At 36.7% G+C, this 19,210-nt stretch overlaps 1 protein-coding gene, 2 long non-coding RNA genes and 1 pseudogene across 9 annotated transcripts; 2 read left to right on the top strand and 2 right to left on the bottom strand.

Annotated features, from left to right (window-relative positions):
* Nucleotides 1–5,579: 5,579 nt before the first annotated feature.
* LOC148917329 (uncharacterized) lies at nucleotides 5,580–7,469 on the bottom strand. The gene is made up of 3 exons (XR_016127432.1): nucleotides 7,206–7,469; nucleotides 6,721–7,064; nucleotides 5,580–6,409 (listed from the first exon to the last, which is right to left on the bottom strand). It is a non-coding gene; the product is annotated as an uncharacterized LOC148917329 (long non-coding RNA).
* Nucleotides 7,466–7,891, top strand: LOC148917328 (uncharacterized). Its single transcript, XR_016127433.1, has 2 exons — nucleotides 7,466–7,501; nucleotides 7,610–7,891. It is a non-coding gene; the product is annotated as an uncharacterized LOC148917328 (long non-coding RNA).
* A 605-nt stretch (nucleotides 7,892–8,496) lies between these two features.
* On the bottom strand, nucleotides 8,497–14,976 carry LOC148917327 (uncharacterized; annotated as a pseudogene). Its single transcript, XR_016127431.1, has 7 exons — nucleotides 13,994–14,976; nucleotides 13,419–13,625; nucleotides 10,595–11,739; nucleotides 10,372–10,449; nucleotides 10,045–10,230; nucleotides 9,876–9,935; nucleotides 8,497–9,222 (listed from the first exon to the last, which is right to left on the bottom strand). The product of XR_016127431.1 is annotated as an uncharacterized LOC148917327 (transcript).
* Nucleotides 14,977–15,209: 233 nt separating this feature from the next.
* Nucleotides 15,210–18,639, top strand: LOC148917326 (uncharacterized). Of its 6 annotated transcripts, none has more exons than XR_016126632.1 (8): nucleotides 15,210–15,384; nucleotides 15,459–15,540; nucleotides 15,624–15,713; nucleotides 16,100–16,421; nucleotides 16,508–16,620; nucleotides 16,709–16,851; nucleotides 17,976–18,055; nucleotides 18,433–18,639. XR_016126632.1 is itself a non-coding variant. In XM_089051546.1 (6 exons), the coding sequence occupies exons 2-6, from the start codon at nucleotides 15,521–15,523 to the stop codon at nucleotides 16,725–16,727; spliced, it is 864 nt and encodes a 287-aa protein (XP_088907672.1). In that variant the 5' UTR covers nucleotides 15,210–15,384; nucleotides 15,459–15,520; the 3' UTR covers nucleotides 16,728–17,003. The 6 variants fall into 6 exon arrangements, 1 of the variants encoding a protein (XP_088907672.1); XR_016126631.1 differs by having other exon boundaries at nucleotides 15,624–16,013; nucleotides 16,202–16,421; XR_016126629.1 differs by having other exon boundaries at nucleotides 15,624–16,013.
* Nucleotides 18,640–19,210: the final 571 nt, after the last annotated feature.

Below are 19,210 nucleotides of genomic sequence, written 5' to 3'. Positions count from 1 at the left end.
AGGTAAGCTTAAACGACATATTAATAGGCGTATGCCGTAAGTTCTGATTACCTCCATTTTGGGGAATTGTGCTTCTTTTATAAACCTTGGGAGGTGTGCAAGATGTGTAGAATTTCGATGTGGGACTGTGGACATCGATTGTGGGCCTGCCACGCGTCCTAGAGGAGGATGTTGCCCTACTCGTTGGATCGGTAGGCTGGGTGCCGAAGCAAGGTGCCGAAGGCTATCATGGACCCAATCTTATCCACGTGTCCGATTCTCATAAGCTGTTCATTTCGGTATAAACAACATATGTACTATCATGTTTTTTCCTGTCTAATCTGCAAGGGTTATTTCCTTTTATATGCAGATTGAGGCATTAGCAAATAAAAACCATCAGCTTTCTTTGAAGTTGGAAGTTGCTCTTGCCAAACTTGAAGCAGTATGTCAATTATATTTGTGCATCCCTGCTTTCTTTTTATTTATCGGCCATTATGGGTTTGTCGGTTTTCATATTAATCTATGATAAAATAAAGAAGAGTTTTGTTATGTTCTTTGCATGCTTTGGTTGGTTGTAGTATGAGAATGGGACTCGTGCACTCAAATGGCTGATAAATTGAAGGATTTGATTTTAGTCTCAAATTTAGCAAAAGCTACTAAAACTGCAGTAAATCATGTCATCTCAAACAGCAAGATGTGGAGTTGTTGCTCCTCAGGAAATTAACCCGAAGGGGCCAACTGTTGAAGGAGCAAAAATAGCTTCTAAGAGGTAAAAAAAATGCAATGAAGGAAATGGACCCATTTATGCTTGAAACTGAGGGAATGTTTCATGGAAAACTTTTATGTAATATGTGCATTTAGTTTGTGCATCATAGACTTCAGTGTCAATGTGATGTCTATTTGTTTGAACCATGACACTATGATCTTGGGTTGACTTGTAAGCCTAACTGATTTTGTTCAGTTTGTTTTTCAAATTTTTGGAGATTTAAGCTTCAAGTCCAACTAGAATGTTTTTCAAATTTTGGGCTCAAAAATTCAGAATTGGCCCAATTTCAATATAATCATCCCAAATTGATGAATACAAACACTATACTGCTTTTGATACGTGGGTGCCAAATTGCTAGTTGGCCGCTAGGCGCTAGGTGGGTCCTTTTAAAAAAAATATATATAAATAGTATAGGGGTGGCTATACTCGGATTTTCTTTTATAGAAAAACAGTATAGCCACCGGTGTCATTTTAATTTTTTATTTTATTTTATTTTATTTTTTTACATAGATACTGAGATGTTTTCTTTTAAATTGTTTTTCCCCGATTTTTGTTTATCAATAGTTTAGAGAATTTCATTATTATTAGGCCATTACCCGAGTCTCTATTGTACCCTTTTGAGTTTTTGTATTTATAGAGTTATTACCATCATAAAATTTAGCATTTTTCATGTTTAATACTCATATTGTACATATACGTACGCATTTTTCATGTTTAATACACTTGGTTATTTATAAAAAATTTAATAATACACACAAAATTCACGTATTATACACATAATTTTTGCATATTATTGAATAAACATAATATATATTAAAAAATTTAAATCTATAAATTATAAATATTGAACTAGCAAATTAATATCCATAAAGTATAAACTAATGCAACCAGAAGGGTCCCTTTTTTTTAAAATTTTTTTAAATAAATAGTAAAGCCGCGTGGCTATACTCCTTTTAAATATCTATATATATAAAGCAAAAGGTAGATAATGGTGAAACATTCAAAATACCCAAAAATGCCTTTGTTAATGCAAATCTTAAGAATAGAAATTATTAATTAAATGAGGATAATATGGTAATTTCACACTTTTATATATTAAAAAATTAAAATTAAAAGAAAAATAAGATAATTGATCCTATTTTTATAAAACACAACTACCCATTATCTTTTTTAATTCTAAAATAAATTAAAAAAAATTTTAAAAAGAAAAAACCTCTCACAGCAGCGCGTGTGGAGAGGCTAGTTTTAAAGAGTATACCCATTCAGCTATATTGCTTTTTTTAAATTATGAAAAAATAGTATAGCAGGGCGACTATACAGCCATGCGGCTATACTCTAGAATTTTTTAAATATTTTTTTAAATGTATAGCCGTTCGGCTATCCTACCTTTTTTATTATAATCGCTCAACTATATTGTTTTTGACACGTGGGCACCAAATCGCTAGGTGGGTCCCTTTTTTTTATTTTTAATAAATCATATAGCCGCGTGGCTATACTCGGGGTTGGTCCTATACTCTTGGTGTAGTATAGTCGTGCAGCTATACTCTTGACATAGATGCTGTGTTTAAAAAAAAAAAAAAATTGTTTTTCTCTGATTTTTGTTTATCGATAGTTTAGAGCATTATTCATTACTATTAGGCCATTATCCGAGTCTTTATTGGTCCATTATGAGTTTTTAGTTTTCTAGATTTATTAACCGTATAAAGAATTTACCATTTTCATGTTTAAAGTATAAACTACTGCAACTAGAAGGGTTGTTTTTTTTAATTTTTTTTAATAAAATAATATACTTAAAGAGAATAGCCGAGTGGCTATACTACGGGTATTTTATTATAGTGCAGCTATACCATTTTTGACACGTGGGGGGTGCTAGGCATTAGACATGTCTTTTATTTTTATTTTTCCTTTTTTTTATAAATAGGGAGATTTACTATTATACTCAATATAGGAGCCCAAATTATTAAGAAAAGAAAAAATCCTATATGAAATGGACTTTAGAAACACACCCTAAGCTTATTTACAACATAACAAGGCTTTTAATTTCTTATAAATTACAAAAAAATGCCATCGATTTCTTAAAACAATCCCAATCCCAAAGCCACATTAAAAAAAACCCAAAACACTCAATAGGGCATGAAAGTAATTTAATAATCAAAATTAAATTCAATAAGGCTAGCTGTCACGTTTTGGGTTTTTTTTTATTTTTTTGGGTTTTTTATTTTTTTTTTTTTTTTTATAGTTTGTTTATAGAAATTAAATGGTGTAGGGTTTATTTATATCATTAGTGCTAAGAATGGGTAAATGACTAAATATCTCTGTAAAAAATAGTATAGCCAGGCAGCTATACTCTACCAATCCGATATTTTGCCAGATAGACCTACGAACATTAGGGAGAGGTGTTTTTTGTTTTTTTGTTTTAATTTTGAAAATATAAAATTAGTTTCTTTGCTTCTTTTTTTGCCAACTTCCTTGATTTAATATATGTAATTAAGTAATATCTTAGCTTTTTTGAATTACTTTAATTAGTAATTATGTTTTAATTATTATTTTCTTAGTGAATATTTAAATATGTTACTGATTTCACAAATGACTTAATAAATAGTAAGTACTTGAAGTTCAATGGATGTTGAAAAATTAAATTACTTATTTTTGTTTGGGTATCTTAATTAAATTTCTCCAGAGCCCAAGGCCCAAGTTCCAATTGCAAATCCCTTGGTTTTCGAACTGGGAAATGGCATGGGTAGGTAAAGGACGAAGAGACGATTCTTTTGAACCAACCATGTCGGAAATAGACACCCGACGGTGACAAAATCTCTTGGTCAAAGTGATGGCATCATTAGAGAGAGAGAGAGAGAGAGAGAGTGAGAGAGCAGCTGTCCAGCTTTTTAAAATTTTGACTTTGCAAAAATTACAGTTGTGCCACTACACTTCCGTAGATCGTAACTCCTCTGTTTCAACTCCGATTTGGGCCTACCACATGTCTACGAACTCGTGAGCTCGAGCACTACGCAAAGAAACCAAGAAAATTTCAAAAAAAGGAGTCCCGAGAAAAAAAGTCAATTCTAAACCACCAAGGAACCCTAAGGTTAAAGTCGTTCTTTCGTTTTAGAATTTTGAAAATTAATTTAAATTTCAAGACGGGATGTTACACAACACCCTTGGTATGGTCTTTTCACTCTATGTTATTTTGCTGATACTAAAGACGTTATATTTCTATACATAGATGTTTTGTCACACAAACAGATCCAAGTGCATTGCAATATTTCTGCTACAATTTGGTACCTAGTAACAAACGTGGCTATAAAGGATACCAGGCTTTCTTTGGATTTGGATTCTTTATCTGTAATTTCATTCAAATTTTTTGTGACCAGACCTAACCTCTTCAAATTTTAATTATTTACTTGTACTACAAAGACCACCTACTGAAAAGCCGACCCAACCAGAATTAAACCAACGATGGAGGAGATTATTAATAAATGGGCTGCTCTGGTGTGGAAGTGGAACAAAGGATCAGAAGTTAAGAAGTTGGCAATAATACTTAATAATTTAGAGTCAGAACGATGCCGTCTACAATCTCAGAAGTCATGGAAGAGCATGAGAGCATCATCAAGCTTCAAAAGGGATGCTTGCAAAACTAAAATGACATTTCTGTATAGTTGCCATTGCTTCGCCATTTCCCCGGTCAGTTTGTGAGCTGGGAGATCAGTAATCTGCAAAGAATCACCACCACACATGAAAACAAACTACATATACACTTCTTGTTAGATTTGTAAGGGAAACAACAAAGTGATTTTATTATATTGGAGGAGAATAGTACATAACTTGAAGTAGGCTAATTGGCCTTCTACACTTAGCATATTGGCTTATTGACCACTACACTTGATTTAGAATAGTTTGGGCTATTCGGCCCATACACTTTGATTGATTTCGGCTATTTGGCCCTTACACTTTGATTAATGAGCTTATTGGCTCTCAACATAGCTAGCATATGGCTCCCTAAGAGCCTTTCCACCCGTGCAGCCCAGCCCGAGGCTAGGGGGAAAAAAAAAAATGGCGTTCAGTGAGCAGCCCGGGCCGGGTGTGGGACCCACCTCCTCGGGCTGGCCCAAAGGCAAGTCTTACCCGAGGTCCAAAGCGCGGTGGTCGACGCCATGTCGACGTCGGGTGACGACACGCGATAATCAAAATTTTTACGTTGGCGCATGCATTGCACGCGCGAACCAAAGATGCGCTAACGCCGATGCAGCCCAACGGTGGAAGCCACGTGGCACGCCCCAACGCTCCGATTTGATTCCACACCTTCATCCAACGGTGGCGATTTTCCAGCAATAAAATTATGAAAAAAATCGAAATTTTTTTAAAAAAAATACTAAAAAATACTTTCAAATTCTGATTTTTTTTTTTCCTATAAATACCTATAAATACCCTTCACTTTCAACACCAATTCTCATACATTTTATTCTACTTCTACAATTCTTCAACATTTTTTCACTCTTATCTGAAATTTGAAATTCATCCGAAATTTGAACCCAAATTTATCTGAAATTTGAATTTTGAAATTCATCCGAAATTTGAACCCAAATTCATCTGAATTTTGAATTTTGAAATTCATCCGAAATTTGAATTTTGAAATTCATTCGAAATTTGAACCCAAAAATCTTATCCCGAAATTTTATCCGATTATGAATAGTGTTGACACGTAGGAACCCGTAAATCTTATCCGAAAATATTATCCAAATTAATTATTGAGGTAAAAAAAATTGTGAATAAAACAAAAAATGAATAATGCGCTTAGCTAGAATGGGTGAAACACAAAATTCGATTTTGCAGGGCAACCACTATTCACGTGAATAGTGGCTGCCCTAGCTCCCCCCCCCCTTGCCATGGCTAAGGCCAAATGGGTGGAGTTGCTCTAATGGTTTGGGAGTTCTTTGTTAGACTCCACTTTGCTTGAGAAGGCTACATGCCTATTTATAGATGAGAGTAGCCGACTTATGCTTTCTCCACCGACTTGAGCTCTTTACTCCAGCCACATGTTCAACCGACATAGTTGGTGAACTTCACAATTCATTGCTGCACGCTTTGTTGGTTGTTCTGGAACTTTCTTCAAACTTTAGTTGTGTTAGCCGACATCACCAAGTCCACTGACTTGGTCTCTTTCTCCAGCCACAACCATGTGGCTTTATCTAGAATATTCCACCATATTCATTTTGCTTTGCTGCCATGCAACTTCTGTATTGTGAGCTCTTGAATTCTCTAGATCCTTCTTGAAATCTTAAGCACAAATGTGCATTATTTTCAACACTATTGAATCATTCCTCCTCACAAGCCAGCCGAAGACTCAAATTCAAGGAGGCGTGGAACATCTCGTCCCAAACATGCTTCCAAATTATGGGTTTATCTCTCTCCAAACCAAGAATTGTGACTGTCTAGCTCCTGTTACAACTAATCTCGGCAAGGATATCAAACATTAATATTGTCATGGAGAGCAAAACTAAATAAACAAATACTAAACTCGTGTATGTGTATTTGTGTGCGCACGGGGTACGTAAAAGAGGGAACTGCTTTACCTCCCATATGCAAGTAATCATCCTTCCACAGGTTATAGAGAATCTTGGGAGTTTAGTTATTTTCAGCAAGTGATAACTGTGACATATCTGAAATCTACAAAGTAGTTTTCGAATAAGCAAATGAAGTAACACATGCATTATTTTAACAACCACAACAAACTTGAATAATTCATCTTGGAAAGTTGAGAGAATTTATATAGGAACTTATCATGCAATATTCTCTCACATAAATCTCATAGAAGATAGAGATTGCTGGGTTTTATTTAGTTCTTTTCAGTATTCTCAATAACTAAATAAGGAGCAATATTTTACAAATTATACTGATATATATATATATATATATATATATATATATAGGAAATTTTCTGAGTTCCCAGTGGAGGAACCCATAGCAAAGTTTATTACCTTATCCGTCTCAAGTGGACGACCGGCAAGTGACAGTATTCTAAACATTGTATACGCATCTTGCCCATATCTTTTCAAAACAATCGACTCCACCTGCAGAAAAGGAAATGTACTTAAGACATCTGTCGTCGTAAATAAAAATTTATTTTCATATTTTGTATAAGACCAAAATTCAGAAAGACAAAAAAAAACCTTAGCAGACTTAGCACCTCGCTTCTTTGCAGGACCTTCTTGTTTAGTTGCTTGTTCAAGAACTGGTTCTGGAGCGGGGCAGCTTTCAACAAAATGGGCGCTCACAAGTTTAAGAAAGCTTTCCTGAACAGAATCTTTACCTGCAGAATCTCCTGGTTTGGAGAAGAAAAAAAAAAGAAGCAAATTTTAGGAATGGAGCAGATGAATCGTACATTTAGTCACAATGATTCCACTTAATCTTAAATTGAAGTAAAAAAAAAAAAAATTCAATAAAACATTGATAAAAGGATTACCTTGACTTTTACTTGATTCAGCTCCTTCCGTTTTTGAGAAAGGTCAATTAACAAATGTGAATGGTGAATTCTGTAGTACAAAAAGAATTCAGAATGTATATACATCCCTACAAGATAATCTGGTGATGGAAGAGCAAACCAATCCTGCAGGTAGATCTTGTACACACTCAATTGTTCATCTTATTCTGAGCTATTGTTGTATGTGAGTTGAATATACTCATTGGCATGCAGGAACCTCTGATCAATGGCACATAGCAAGGCAAGAGACCGTATGAAGCATCCCTGAATTGAGGCAGGTAATTGGAAGTAAAAGTCAAAGACTTGAATAAATTGATTGGTAAGTTTGTTGTTTAATCAGAACAAATATATGGATGGTAATTATTTTGCTTCATGGTTTCCTGTAGGCAATGGATCTCGATGTCCAACATCCACATTCATCTTCATTCTTGCTTTTGGATCGTGGATAGAGAGCTTCTGACAGTCCATTTCTTGTGCTCAATTTAAGGTGAACGACCATTGAAAGTCTCTCTCTCTCTCTCTCTCTCTCTCTCTCTCTCTCTTAAAGAATGTATGTTATATATACTGTACAGTCTCAAAAGCCTATTGTTTTTTCATTTGAAATGCAATACTGGAGTGTGATGAGGCACTCTTGATGTCATATAAAAATGCATTTGATATCTGCACCACCTGGTCAACTCCCATTTTTACAACACAAAATGAAGTTTATTACTTGAACTTGATATACGGAAAACCCAAGTTGTTCATATAATGGAGGCAACCTTTGGTCCTTGAAGGAGAAGCTTGAAAAGCATCCATATGCTCAGGGACCTCAAAAGTCATTCTTTGCCGTGTTATAGCCTTTTCTTTTTTTTCATCTTTTTCGTCTATGTTTCTCTGCGGACATGAGAACTGCCCACTATCTTAGATAAAATACACATGTTATGCCTTTTATTTAGTCAAGCACTAAAACTTTTTAGATGATTTCATTGGTATAGTTCACTATTATTATGCTTGTGCTTGATCCTAAATATTGCTTGGACAGGGATCATCCAATTCTGGTCCTCTTCTCGCCCCAGCTGAAATCTTGATTGCTATCCACGTAATTGATCCCGACAGAGATGGAATTCCGCTAAAGAAGGCATGTCATCTTTTGTTTTTATTGATTAGCTACCTCTCTGAGTGGCAATAATGAATTGCTGGATATGTTTTTGTTGAGCAGGTCACAGATGCATGCAACCCCTTACTTTGGCTTATTAAGAAAAGTTGAAGCTGATCATGAGCCAAGAAAAGGTAGCCAAAAGATCATCAAAAGGCGATCCTGATGTACGTATTATCAATGCATCAAGCCCTAGCCACATTCGAATTCATATGCATGCATATATATAAATTACAATTATTTACGATGATAAAGTGATGAAGGAAGTACATGTGTTATGCCTCAACTCCATCATGCAAAAAACCAACTACTAAACCCATCTCAATCATCATATAATTCATAACCCATATTGCATGTTTTACTCATTCACCCCTACTCTTTGATTGCCACATTATTCATTCAGCTTACTTTTCAATTCCTCAACCCCACCAACCAAGATTCTTCATCATTGACACATTGACACACTTGAAATTTATATATATATATATATATATATATATACACATACTATATAGTTGGGATTATTGAAATATAATACGGAATGACCTCCTTTACGGAAAATTTAATTATATGACCTAAGGGCAAGCCAATGAGAATGAGATTTTCCTCAGACTCGAATCATAAGATTTGTAAAGCATGGTGGTGGTTGGTTGGGTAACAAATTTCCATCAACTGTCAACACCAACCAACTGAAGATGGCGGAAGGTGAAGCAAAAAGCTTGGCGTCCATCGTGTTATAGTTCTTTATAACAGACAAACGTGACGGCGTTAGTGAACTGTCGTCTTTATGCTCATACCATAAACAAGAATACGCCCATATAGCCAATCCTTCTAGAAAAGAACGAATTTTACCTCCAGTTCCTGCGATTAATGTCAAGTGTATAATATCACATATTACACTACGTCATTATGTAAAAACACATTGATACTAGAACAGACAGAAATAGAAAAATGAAAAAGAAAAAGAAAAGGATAAATATGATTCAAATGTCATCTGGAACAAGGTATGATATCGATATGGAATGACATTTGTCAGTCCAAAAGGCAGGGGCAAAGACTAACAATAGACATCAGAACAGACTAAACATAATGACACACCTGGAAGTTAAAATTTCATACCAATAACATTGTGAAACATAGACGTTTTACAGACATTCTAGTTCTGTTTTCTTCATAAAAATTAATTATTGACTACTTAGAAGTAAACAAAAACACCCGAGAGGATAAATAAACTGAAAATCATAAATTCAAAGAACTATAGGAGGAACCTGCGGACACAAAGCTTTGAAGCTACTCCATGTACATAATGATTAAAGGACATAATGACAAGACTAAGTACACACGGGGTTCGAATTTTGACCTGCATAATTAGTTTAGTTGAGATCAACCATGTGGACACAATGGCATTACAATTCCAAATACCCGGCAATAATACGTGATATAGGTGTGTCTGTTGTTAACCTCACAATTCCAAATACATAAAAACTTAGCCTCTACTCTTGATGGTGTCTCACCTAATGAAGCATCCCTTCGTCCCTGCATTCATATGAGTACGGAAATATTGCAGTGTTCCCCTAAGCAATTAGAATCAAAATTATTAGAATAAGGTTATAATCGTTATACTAATACGAGTCACATTCATGAGAAAAAAAATAATTCAGAGGAAAGAGTTGATCAACTAACTGGATTGCATAAAGCCTTGTACGGGGAATCATCCAGTAACAATGTGTTTGATTCATTGTACTCTCCCTTCACCCGTGGAAGATTAGGGTCATGCTTCTCCCATAATTTTCTTAGTTCTTTCAAAACAAGGGGCCTATCTGTGTTGTCAATGGTATTGAACCTCGTAGCAGTACAATGGGATTGGTTCTGCATAAGCCAATCATCATTAGAATAAAGTAATGGGTATACTGAAATTCAATGCAATGAAAGGATGAATCGTTTGTTTTTTACTTTTGTTGTATGATTCATGAAAAAGAAAGAGGAAAACACTAATTTAACTCAACAGACCCTACTGAACAAGTCGTCAAGTTGTTAAGATGGCTTTTGCTGGCCAAGAGAAAATCCATCACCATGTCCACGTTCTTCCTGGAAAACAAGAGTGTAGAAGATCATATACCCAACAAAACAAGGAAACGATCTTGAAAACTGTGAAAAAGTAAGAGGGAATTAGAGTTCAGTAAGACTAGAAAATATTATAACTCTCAAGATACGTTTAAATGTCAATTATCACCTGCTTTCCTTGATATTGTTATGTCAGGTTTATATCGCTTGGGGATATGACATTCCTGTGGGACAATATCAGCAAGAAGACCGTTTACATGAATGAGAAGCTTTTTCTTAGAACAGCTAACAAGAGATCTTTCAGCTGCACGGTCTGATATCTGTGAAAGATTACCCTCCTTCACATTAACAGCGACATCAACATCAGCTTTTACGGCCAAAGGTGGCAAGGAAGGAACTTCAGTCTTGGTTTCTGTCTGTTCTATATCAGAAATATCTTGTATATTCATAGGGTCCAACTTTGAAACTTCTGAAAGAGAATTATCATTATTGTTTTCATCAGCTTTTACATCTATTAAAACTTTGCAAGGCAAGCCTGCACGAATGTCGTGGTCAGTGTCATTATTTCTAGAGGCATTAGATCTCTTGTTCTGCTCCTTGTCCTCATCCTTCTCCTGAAAAGTAGTGTCCTCCAAAAGTATCTGTGGCACTTCTAGCTCTTGTTCTGACAGTATTGCAAGCGGAGGCTGCAGATATGGATCTGCTCCTGGAATAATGTTTTCCACTAAAGAAGCATCACCAGAAGGATCACAACTTTCATCATTACTCTCACAGATTTTACGCCTTTTCTTCCCATTCTTTTGCTTCATTTTTTGTGAGCAGCTCAAATCCTCAATGGGTTAGGGACCTTCTGAATTTGTTCTTTTTCCAATTCCCTCCACAAGTGGTTGTTCCACTTCTAGGTCTTGTTCTGAGAATATTGCGACTTGAGGCTGTACAGACAAATCTGCTCCTGGAATAATATTTCCTTGTAAAGAATTACCAATAGGCACATCTTGCAACACCTGATCTTTAATTTCATCATGCAGATTCATGGCAGATGTACGCTTAGTCTCTTCCTTAATCCTAGAACTTTTCAAACCAGGCTGCGTGTCCAGATGCTTTTGTTTGCTCCTATGGTGCCTTGAACTGTCATTCTTATCATACTCATGATGCATATACCGACAAGAAGCTCCACCGTAGCATCTGCCTCGAAGGAAGTCAAAGCATTCTGGAATGTGGCGCCTGTCCTGTCTTTTGTTGCCATCTCTGAACTCACCTGCACGCCTAAATGTGGGAGACCCGCTCCTGCTTCTTTGATTCCTCAAAGACCAACTTGAAAACAAACAGTCAAGAAGAATATCATGATTCTCCACAGATAATGTACTCTACGGAATCAGAATAAAAAGACAATTAAATACCCAGGCAAATTCAGCTGCCTAAGACTTCAAATTTCGGTCAACATTAAATTAACCTTCCAACCAAACAGAACAATACACATGCAACACAATCAGAAGTCCCTGCGAGAACGACTTTGCTTGTCTGTTCTCCTACGTGAACTCCTCCTCCTGCTGTCAAGAGGAGACCGACTGCGGCTGCGGATTCGACTTCTACCTCTTTTATCATGCCTCTTATTACAGCGTGAATCATCAGAGTTACAGTCACTGGAACCGTCTCTGACCAATCTCCCAAACTCATCCACCTTCGGAGGAACTAATTCAAAGGTAGCCTTTTTACCCTCCTGAGACTTACCCCTCCTAGAAACAACATCAGTACCAGCACCATCCAATGCATCTTTTTCCTGGAAAGCCTCATGACTCTCAATTGGGATTAACGTTGTACTGGTATCCCTAATCTCTTTCTTTGTATGTAGGGAAAACATTTCAGCCTTATAAGGCTTTCTGGATTCAGACGGTAGCCTAGACTCTTTATCAGACATGCAGGGACTCTCAGATCCTATATATGTCTTTAAATGAGACCCAGTATCTTTATGGCTACTTTTAGCAGCAGCTGTAACAGATGGTTGAACTACTATAACATTAACATCTTCAACAAAGGCTTCATCATCATTTTCTGAACTATTGTCAGAAGCATAGTCTTGTAGAAGTCTAAACGGACTGACAACTTTAATAAATTGATTAGAAAACCTATCAGAATTGTTGGCCTCAGGAGCTGCAGGAGTACTTAATTTATTATGATCATCAGCCATGGCAGTTTCTTGAAAACTCGCTTCGGATATGAAACTTTGAGTATTTAGAGATGCTTTCGTTATTCCTAATAATATGGCTCGGTAACAAATCGCTTCTTCCAAAGCGCGCCCCGTTCGTTCAGCTCGTAGCAATCCAATTAGTTCTCCGGGTGGCAATTGAAGAATTCTCTAGATTGCTGTCCAAGGGCATTCAGCAGCTCCAGCTGAATACATATTATCAACTCTGGAAGGAGACTTTTCAATTTTTGACCGTCCTTCAAATAAGAGATTTGGGCATGTATTTTGATACAAACTGAAAACGTTTTAACTTATTGAGCATACGACAGAAAAGGATCATGATAAACAATAAAAAGGGGCAAGCCTGAGGATAACGCACAACTTTGGACATTAGCAAAATAGGACCATTGATGTGGAGTACAACTCTAACATAGTCTTGACACTCGTATCTAACTTTAAACCCATTCCAGAGTGGAGAGGGACAAAGGCGAATTCATCAAATGACAAAAAAAAATTGCTGTCACTCTCAGGAAGACATATACACAATCTTGAACAGATATGTGGAAATAAAAAATTGAACTACATAATCTACAAGTGTTTTTTATTTCCAGGAAGAGCAATAAACGATATATCAAATAAAGAATTACTGAACATATGTGGTTTTAAATAAGGTACACATAATGATATAAAAATCACACAAGCAACAGCAATACCTAAGCAAGGAAAAGAGAGATAAGAAATGCTTAAATTGTATTAATGAGAGAGAGAGAGAGAGAGAGAGAGAGAGAGAGCAATGCTGAAGTTAAACCTTCACTTAGTTTGCACAGTTCGGAGGACAAAGAGCATGACGCCTTTTCACAAAAGACGCCCTGGGCTTCTCTCCATTCTGGTGAACTCTGTGGCCTGTGTAGCTGTCTTTTTAAATCAAGCTCATCGTCAATCAAATCAGACTTGCCGTTTAGAGCTTCAATTGAATCATTAACTCCCTGGTCTCTGTCAGACAGGGTGATATCATCTTGAATCCACATCCAGAGAAGTAAAATTGTCAGCTCCAATTTCAGTTACTTGGCAAATACATGGAAAATTTCAAAGAAATTTTGCAATAGATAATGACATTGAATACAATTCAGCATTTTGCAATATTAAGTATCAGGTCAAGATTGAAACAGAAAATTATCATGTCTAAAGCACTTCTGGAGTATGCAATAACTATAGAGGTTTCCAGGCCCAAAAGTTCACTAAAAATATCAGTCACATATAGTCAGAATAACGTGATCATAAATAATAAAGTCACAAATGGCCACCTGCCTAACATATACACATTATGTGACAAAACATTCAAATCATGAATACTGAGGAGAGAGCAAAATCATTTGTGCTAACCTTCCATCTCCATGTCGGATTCAGCAAGCAAGCTATAACCAGATGAAGCATTCAAATGTTCAGGATGAGATGAAGAGTCAATCACCGAAGACTTCAATTGTGATCCAGTTGGCCTGTCATGCAACTTACAAGCCAAATTACATTTCTTCTTCATCCACAGGAAGTATTCATGGGCAATTGCTGCTCCACTTCCTGGCTCACCACCAAATAAAAATTCAAACTCTGGATTCTTATATTCATTTGACGAGTCAAACTCTGGTGCATGTGGTGCTGACATGTCTGGGCAAGGAGAAGGCACAAATCCTGGTGGAGGAATACGATGAAAATTCTGGGTTGTGAAGGATGTTGCACATTATGCTGGGCATTTGAGGAACACCGTGATATTAAGGTACTTCCATGACCTGGTGGAGGGGGTGTAGATAAGATTGACCTGTATTTGGTATTCCACGGAGTGGAATAGGTGGACTTTGGTGAACAGTGGGAGGCGGGGGAGGAAAAGCATGCTGATATAAATAGGGGCCCCTCTGACCTATCTGAGGTGGGACAACAGCTGCTGAACTACAGGAGGCGGAGGGGGTGGAGGTCCCTGTTGGTATTGAAGGGGAGGCGGAGGCAGAGCTGGCGGGCGCTGTTGGTTGTTTGCAGGTGTCATGGGTGTCTGAGGACCCTGCCCAAACTGATGGCCATAATTAGGTTGGCCATACATTGCAGATGGCTCAACTTAACAAATGTTTCCAATACTAAAAGTTCCTTGCATGAAACCCCGTTTGCATAGGCTTGATCTTCAGCTTAAGCTTCTGCATAAAACCCTAAAATCAATATGAAGCATATAAAGCGTGTAGTGAAAAGAAGATTAAAAGAACTTTCTCCCAGAAAAAAATACAACAATAAACTTCAACCAGTAACTATTGCAATGCCAGTGTATAACGCACTGAACTATGTGATACAAGTGTTTTCAACAGCATTAACCAGACATATATCAAATTTCATTTTGGTAATTACAAAAGAAACGCGAATACTAGCTTCTCAATTATGATTTGTTTATCTTCTGTACCTCAAATCTCATTTTTTTCAAAACGAGCCTTGCCAAACGACGTCGTTTGGTCCAAGGCTCCGGTCAAATTTTTTTTAAATTAACCTGGCCTCAAAACGACGTCGTTTTGGGCCAGGTTTTTTTATAAAAAAAAAAAAAAACCAAACAATCAGACTTAACCACCCGATTCTGCACAGCACCCCCAAATTTCTACATTCCCAATTTCAAACCTCTTCTCACCCTCTCAACCCCTAACCTCCCAACCTCCAACAACCTCCATCACAACTCTTCGCCGGTAGCCCATTGCCGACCACCACCACCTTGTGCAGCCTTCCGCCGCCCTTTTTTTCAACTACAAGTAAGCAAAATTTATATTAATACATTTATAGCGATAATATATATTGTTGATATTGATACGTTTTTGGTCGCTAGAGTCCCTCTCTTGGCGGATTTGGAGATTTTTGACCACGCCAAACAGTAGTACCTGGTTATCTATGGCAAACGCCATTCCACTGTAAGTGGGATTATTTACTTTAATTAAGTGTTGTGTCTTTATTATGGCAGTTGTTAATTTGTATTTTCTCTTGCCCATGGCAGTAACAATGCAGCTGTCCATGAAGAAACACTACGTAGGTTTTTACAAAATCCGGAAATGTTTAAAATGATGGACAGTGAGACAGATAGAAGGTTCACGTTATCACCAAAGTTCAAGTTGATTGTTATAGATATCATAGAGAATGTATGGCAACGAGTTCAATCAGGGATTAGTAGGGGGAGTCTCTCACCACTTCTGATCTTAGTATTGGATAAATACAAAGTCATTCTTCCAGACTCTGTGGGTCATTTGCCGGAGTATCCCTATTTTGTAGGTTTTGAACCCGTCGTATCATTCTTAACTACAAACATTTCAAATTTAAAATGCACGTACCTAGAACCAATCATGGAACACTTCAAGACCCTGTATACAAACGCCCGTGATACTGGAAAGTTAGTATTTTTCTTTTATATTTATGTTTGATTATTCTTACTCTAAAATTGTATAACTTTTTGATATTTTTTTTTTCCTTATGAAGCTACTCGAAGCTTCGATTGCTTGCTTTGCATCCGCTGCTAATGAATAGCAGTCAGAGATTTTATTTTCCCATTGTGATATTGGTGCACTTCAAATACCGTAGGAAGATTAATGACATCTTTTGGAAAGAAGGGTACAGAAATTCTGTGTCAAGGAAGATAGACATCTGGGATACTATTAAAGATATACCTGAGTGTGTGTTGGTCCACGACTATTGTGATCAATATCATGAAAAGAAGGATTACAATAAGGGTGCAACCTCTGAGCTTGAATATGCCCGAAATTACTCAACACACATCAACCAACTGGCACAACCTGCTAAGGTAAGTGTGATATTTATTTCAAGTTTATATTTGTAAATCATCCAATAAGATATTTTTAATTAATATAAAAGTTGTATGTTATGCAGGAGCAAAAGAAAGTTGAGCGTTTTCTTGCTGAAAAATTTCCAGATCTCTTGACTAGCTTGTTTGAATATTGTTTTAAAAACAATATAAAACTGGACTTCTTGTTGCAGTGGAGGTAATAAGATGCACTAAGTGTCTTTAGGGTTCCCATATGGCTTGGATTTTTTTACTGGCATAAAATTAATTGTGTTTGTGTTTGTCAGCTACCCATATTGCAAGTGAAGGAGGATGTTCGGATCCATATGCTGCTAGAAATGTTGGACTCCAACACAGGGAGCAATGTCTGCGGGTGCTTAACAAATTTGAGGAAGGACCTTAAATTTATGCGCCTTAACTATATAAATATGTAAGCTATATCAGAGTTATGATATGTCAATACTGTTTCCTAGCTTTTTATGAATGATCTTATTTAATCTTGTGTAAGAAGAATCCAATTATGTTTTTAACAAGTTTAGGGTTTTCTATTGCCCGGCTGCTATAGCATGATTTCTAGCCACATCTCTTTTGATTATCTAGTGTGCTCTTGCTGAAATGTTGCCTGAGGTCTTGACAAGCTTGTTTCTACGCTTTCATCTCAAAAAATTCAGAATCAAAATTGGTCTTTTGTTTACATAGTGAGGTAAGGTTATGCGTGTGTGTTAGGAAATATAGGGACTCCCTAGCTTAGGAAATGACAAGAATTATTGCTTGAGGTTAATTTATTTTCATCTTATTTGGTTTGCACAAAAGATGGAAGCTTGGTGTAAAGAGCCCGTTTTCGGAGCCCAAGTGGGATTCTAATTTTGTTTTGGTGGCTGTAAAGAGATTTGGATGGATTTATATCTGTCTGAGGCAATAATGATATAAGCAGGAAAGCTTGTATTTACGTAGTATTTAAGGCATTGCTGCTCACACACCAAACATGGCTGATTTTGATGATGTGCCTCTTTTGTCATCTCAACAAGAAATGCTTACTTGAGAGATAAAATTCCTCACCCTTGTGGTGTACTCAATGAAGAGTGGACTGTAAATTAGTGAAACAATTTATGTTGCTACGTTGCATAGCAATACTGATGGATGAATGTTATTGAAAGCAAGATTTGTGGTCGGTCTTAGTTGAGTCAATGGGAGATGACGTCTATGTTATGTAGTTGCCAAAAGTGATCAAATGTTAGCATAGGTCGCAGGGTTTAACTATTCTACGATTGTGATGGTGAAAATGATAGGAATATGATAGGAAAAGCAATGGCTTTTGTTTCAACTAGGTTTCCCCCTTTCACTATTGATGTTGCTTGATTAAAGTTTTAAATAACTATCTCTAAGAAATTGTTGTATGGTTTTTGGCTCATAGATTGATGCTTTATTTAAACGTGGTGTAGAATTCTTTCGTCTGTGATTGGAACCTTTATTTTCAGTGCCTGCTTATCCCCAGAAGTTAGAAGAGAGATGTTTTATAAAATATATTTTTGTTGTTGTTTCTTATTGGGTCAGAGATGTATTATGGAAGTATGGCATGACATGTTGCAAAATACCCAGAAAGCTCCTCTTTCAGATATCCTCGTGCATTAAAGGTGATCAAGAGAAATATCCTATACGCATGTTCTTTATGTTTATATTCCTTGGGGCTCATTTAATAACCATTTCAATTTTAATCTTTAGTTTTCATTTTTTGTACTAGAGTATGTGTTCGCTCATTTAATAAAGGATAGAAATACTTGAAAGTGAAACAATTTCAAATAGATTTCAGTTTTTAGTTTTTATATTCACTTTTGTTACTCATCTCTCATCTTCTCTCTCAATTTCATCTTCACTCTCATTCTCACTTCCATTCTCTCTCTTTTTCTTCTATACTCTAACACACACACACACACACACACACACACACACACACACAAAGAAAAATGAAATAATTATCAAACAGGCTCTTATTTTAACTTTTCTCTTTCAGACATTCGATCATAGCTGGAATTGTGGAGCAAATCCTGAAGAAGGCGAGAGCTAGCTTAGGGGCCCGCCCCCTCCTAAAGCCATGAGAGTTGGTTGCCAATTACAATTTAGATGAAAATATGGAAATTTGTCTATTATGTTCCATAAGAGCATCTCCAGCGCAGGTCGGGCTAGGGGGGAAAGGCTGCCCGACGCAGCCCGAGTTCACTCCAGCAGGCCCGTAGCGAGGTTGGTGGCGGGTCCCACGAGCGAGGAAGCCCAAGGGCAAGTCTTGCCCGGTGAAGCCCGAGTTGGTGACGCGCCAGGCGTCGACCACGACATCTCAACGGCGGGTGCCACGTGGCGCGACGGGACTCTCAGATGGAATTTTTCCAAATCCGAAGCGGTCCTCGTTTTTGGCAAAAAATCGAAAAAAATCTGAATTTTTTTTTAAAAAATACCCAAAAATTCTGTATTTTTTCTCTATAAATACCTAACCATTTTATTTACTTTCCACACTAAAATCTTCATACAATTTCTTCTCCATCCCATATTTTTTACTCTTTACTCACATTATTCACTTTCCACACCAATTCTTCATACAAACTTTTCTCCTTCCAATTTTTTTGTTCATCTCCACTCACATTTTTCACTTCCACACCAATTCTCCATACAAACTCTTCTCCTTCCAATATTTTTTACTCTCTTTCTACTACTTTCCATTTGTATAAAAAAAAAAACAAATGGCATCTTGTATTGAAGTCGGAGGCTCGTTGTCAACGAATGAAGATATTGCGTTG

The sequence above is a fragment of the Prunus mume genome, linkage group LG5, assembly GCF_029339155.1.
Source record: "Prunus mume cultivar Tortuosa linkage group LG5, ASM2933915v1, whole genome shotgun sequence".
Taxonomy (NCBI): Eukaryota; Viridiplantae; Streptophyta; class Magnoliopsida; order Rosales; family Rosaceae; genus Prunus; species Prunus mume.
Note: the sequence above shows the minus strand (reverse complement) of the source record. Positions and strands in the feature narration are given on the sequence as shown.

Bases quoted from the DNA above. Each gene is read 5' to 3' on its own strand.
- LOC148917326 (XM_089051546.1), top strand. From the start codon at position 15,521: ATGGCAAACGCCATTCCACT. The intron at 15,541-15,623 runs GTAAGTGGGATT...TGCCCATGGCAG, and splicing joins ATGGCAAACGCCATTCCACT to TAACAATGCAGCTGTCCATG. The intron at 16,014-16,099 runs GTTAGTATTTTT...TTCCTTATGAAG, and splicing joins AACGCCCGTGATACTGGAAA to CTACTCGAAGCTTCGATTGC.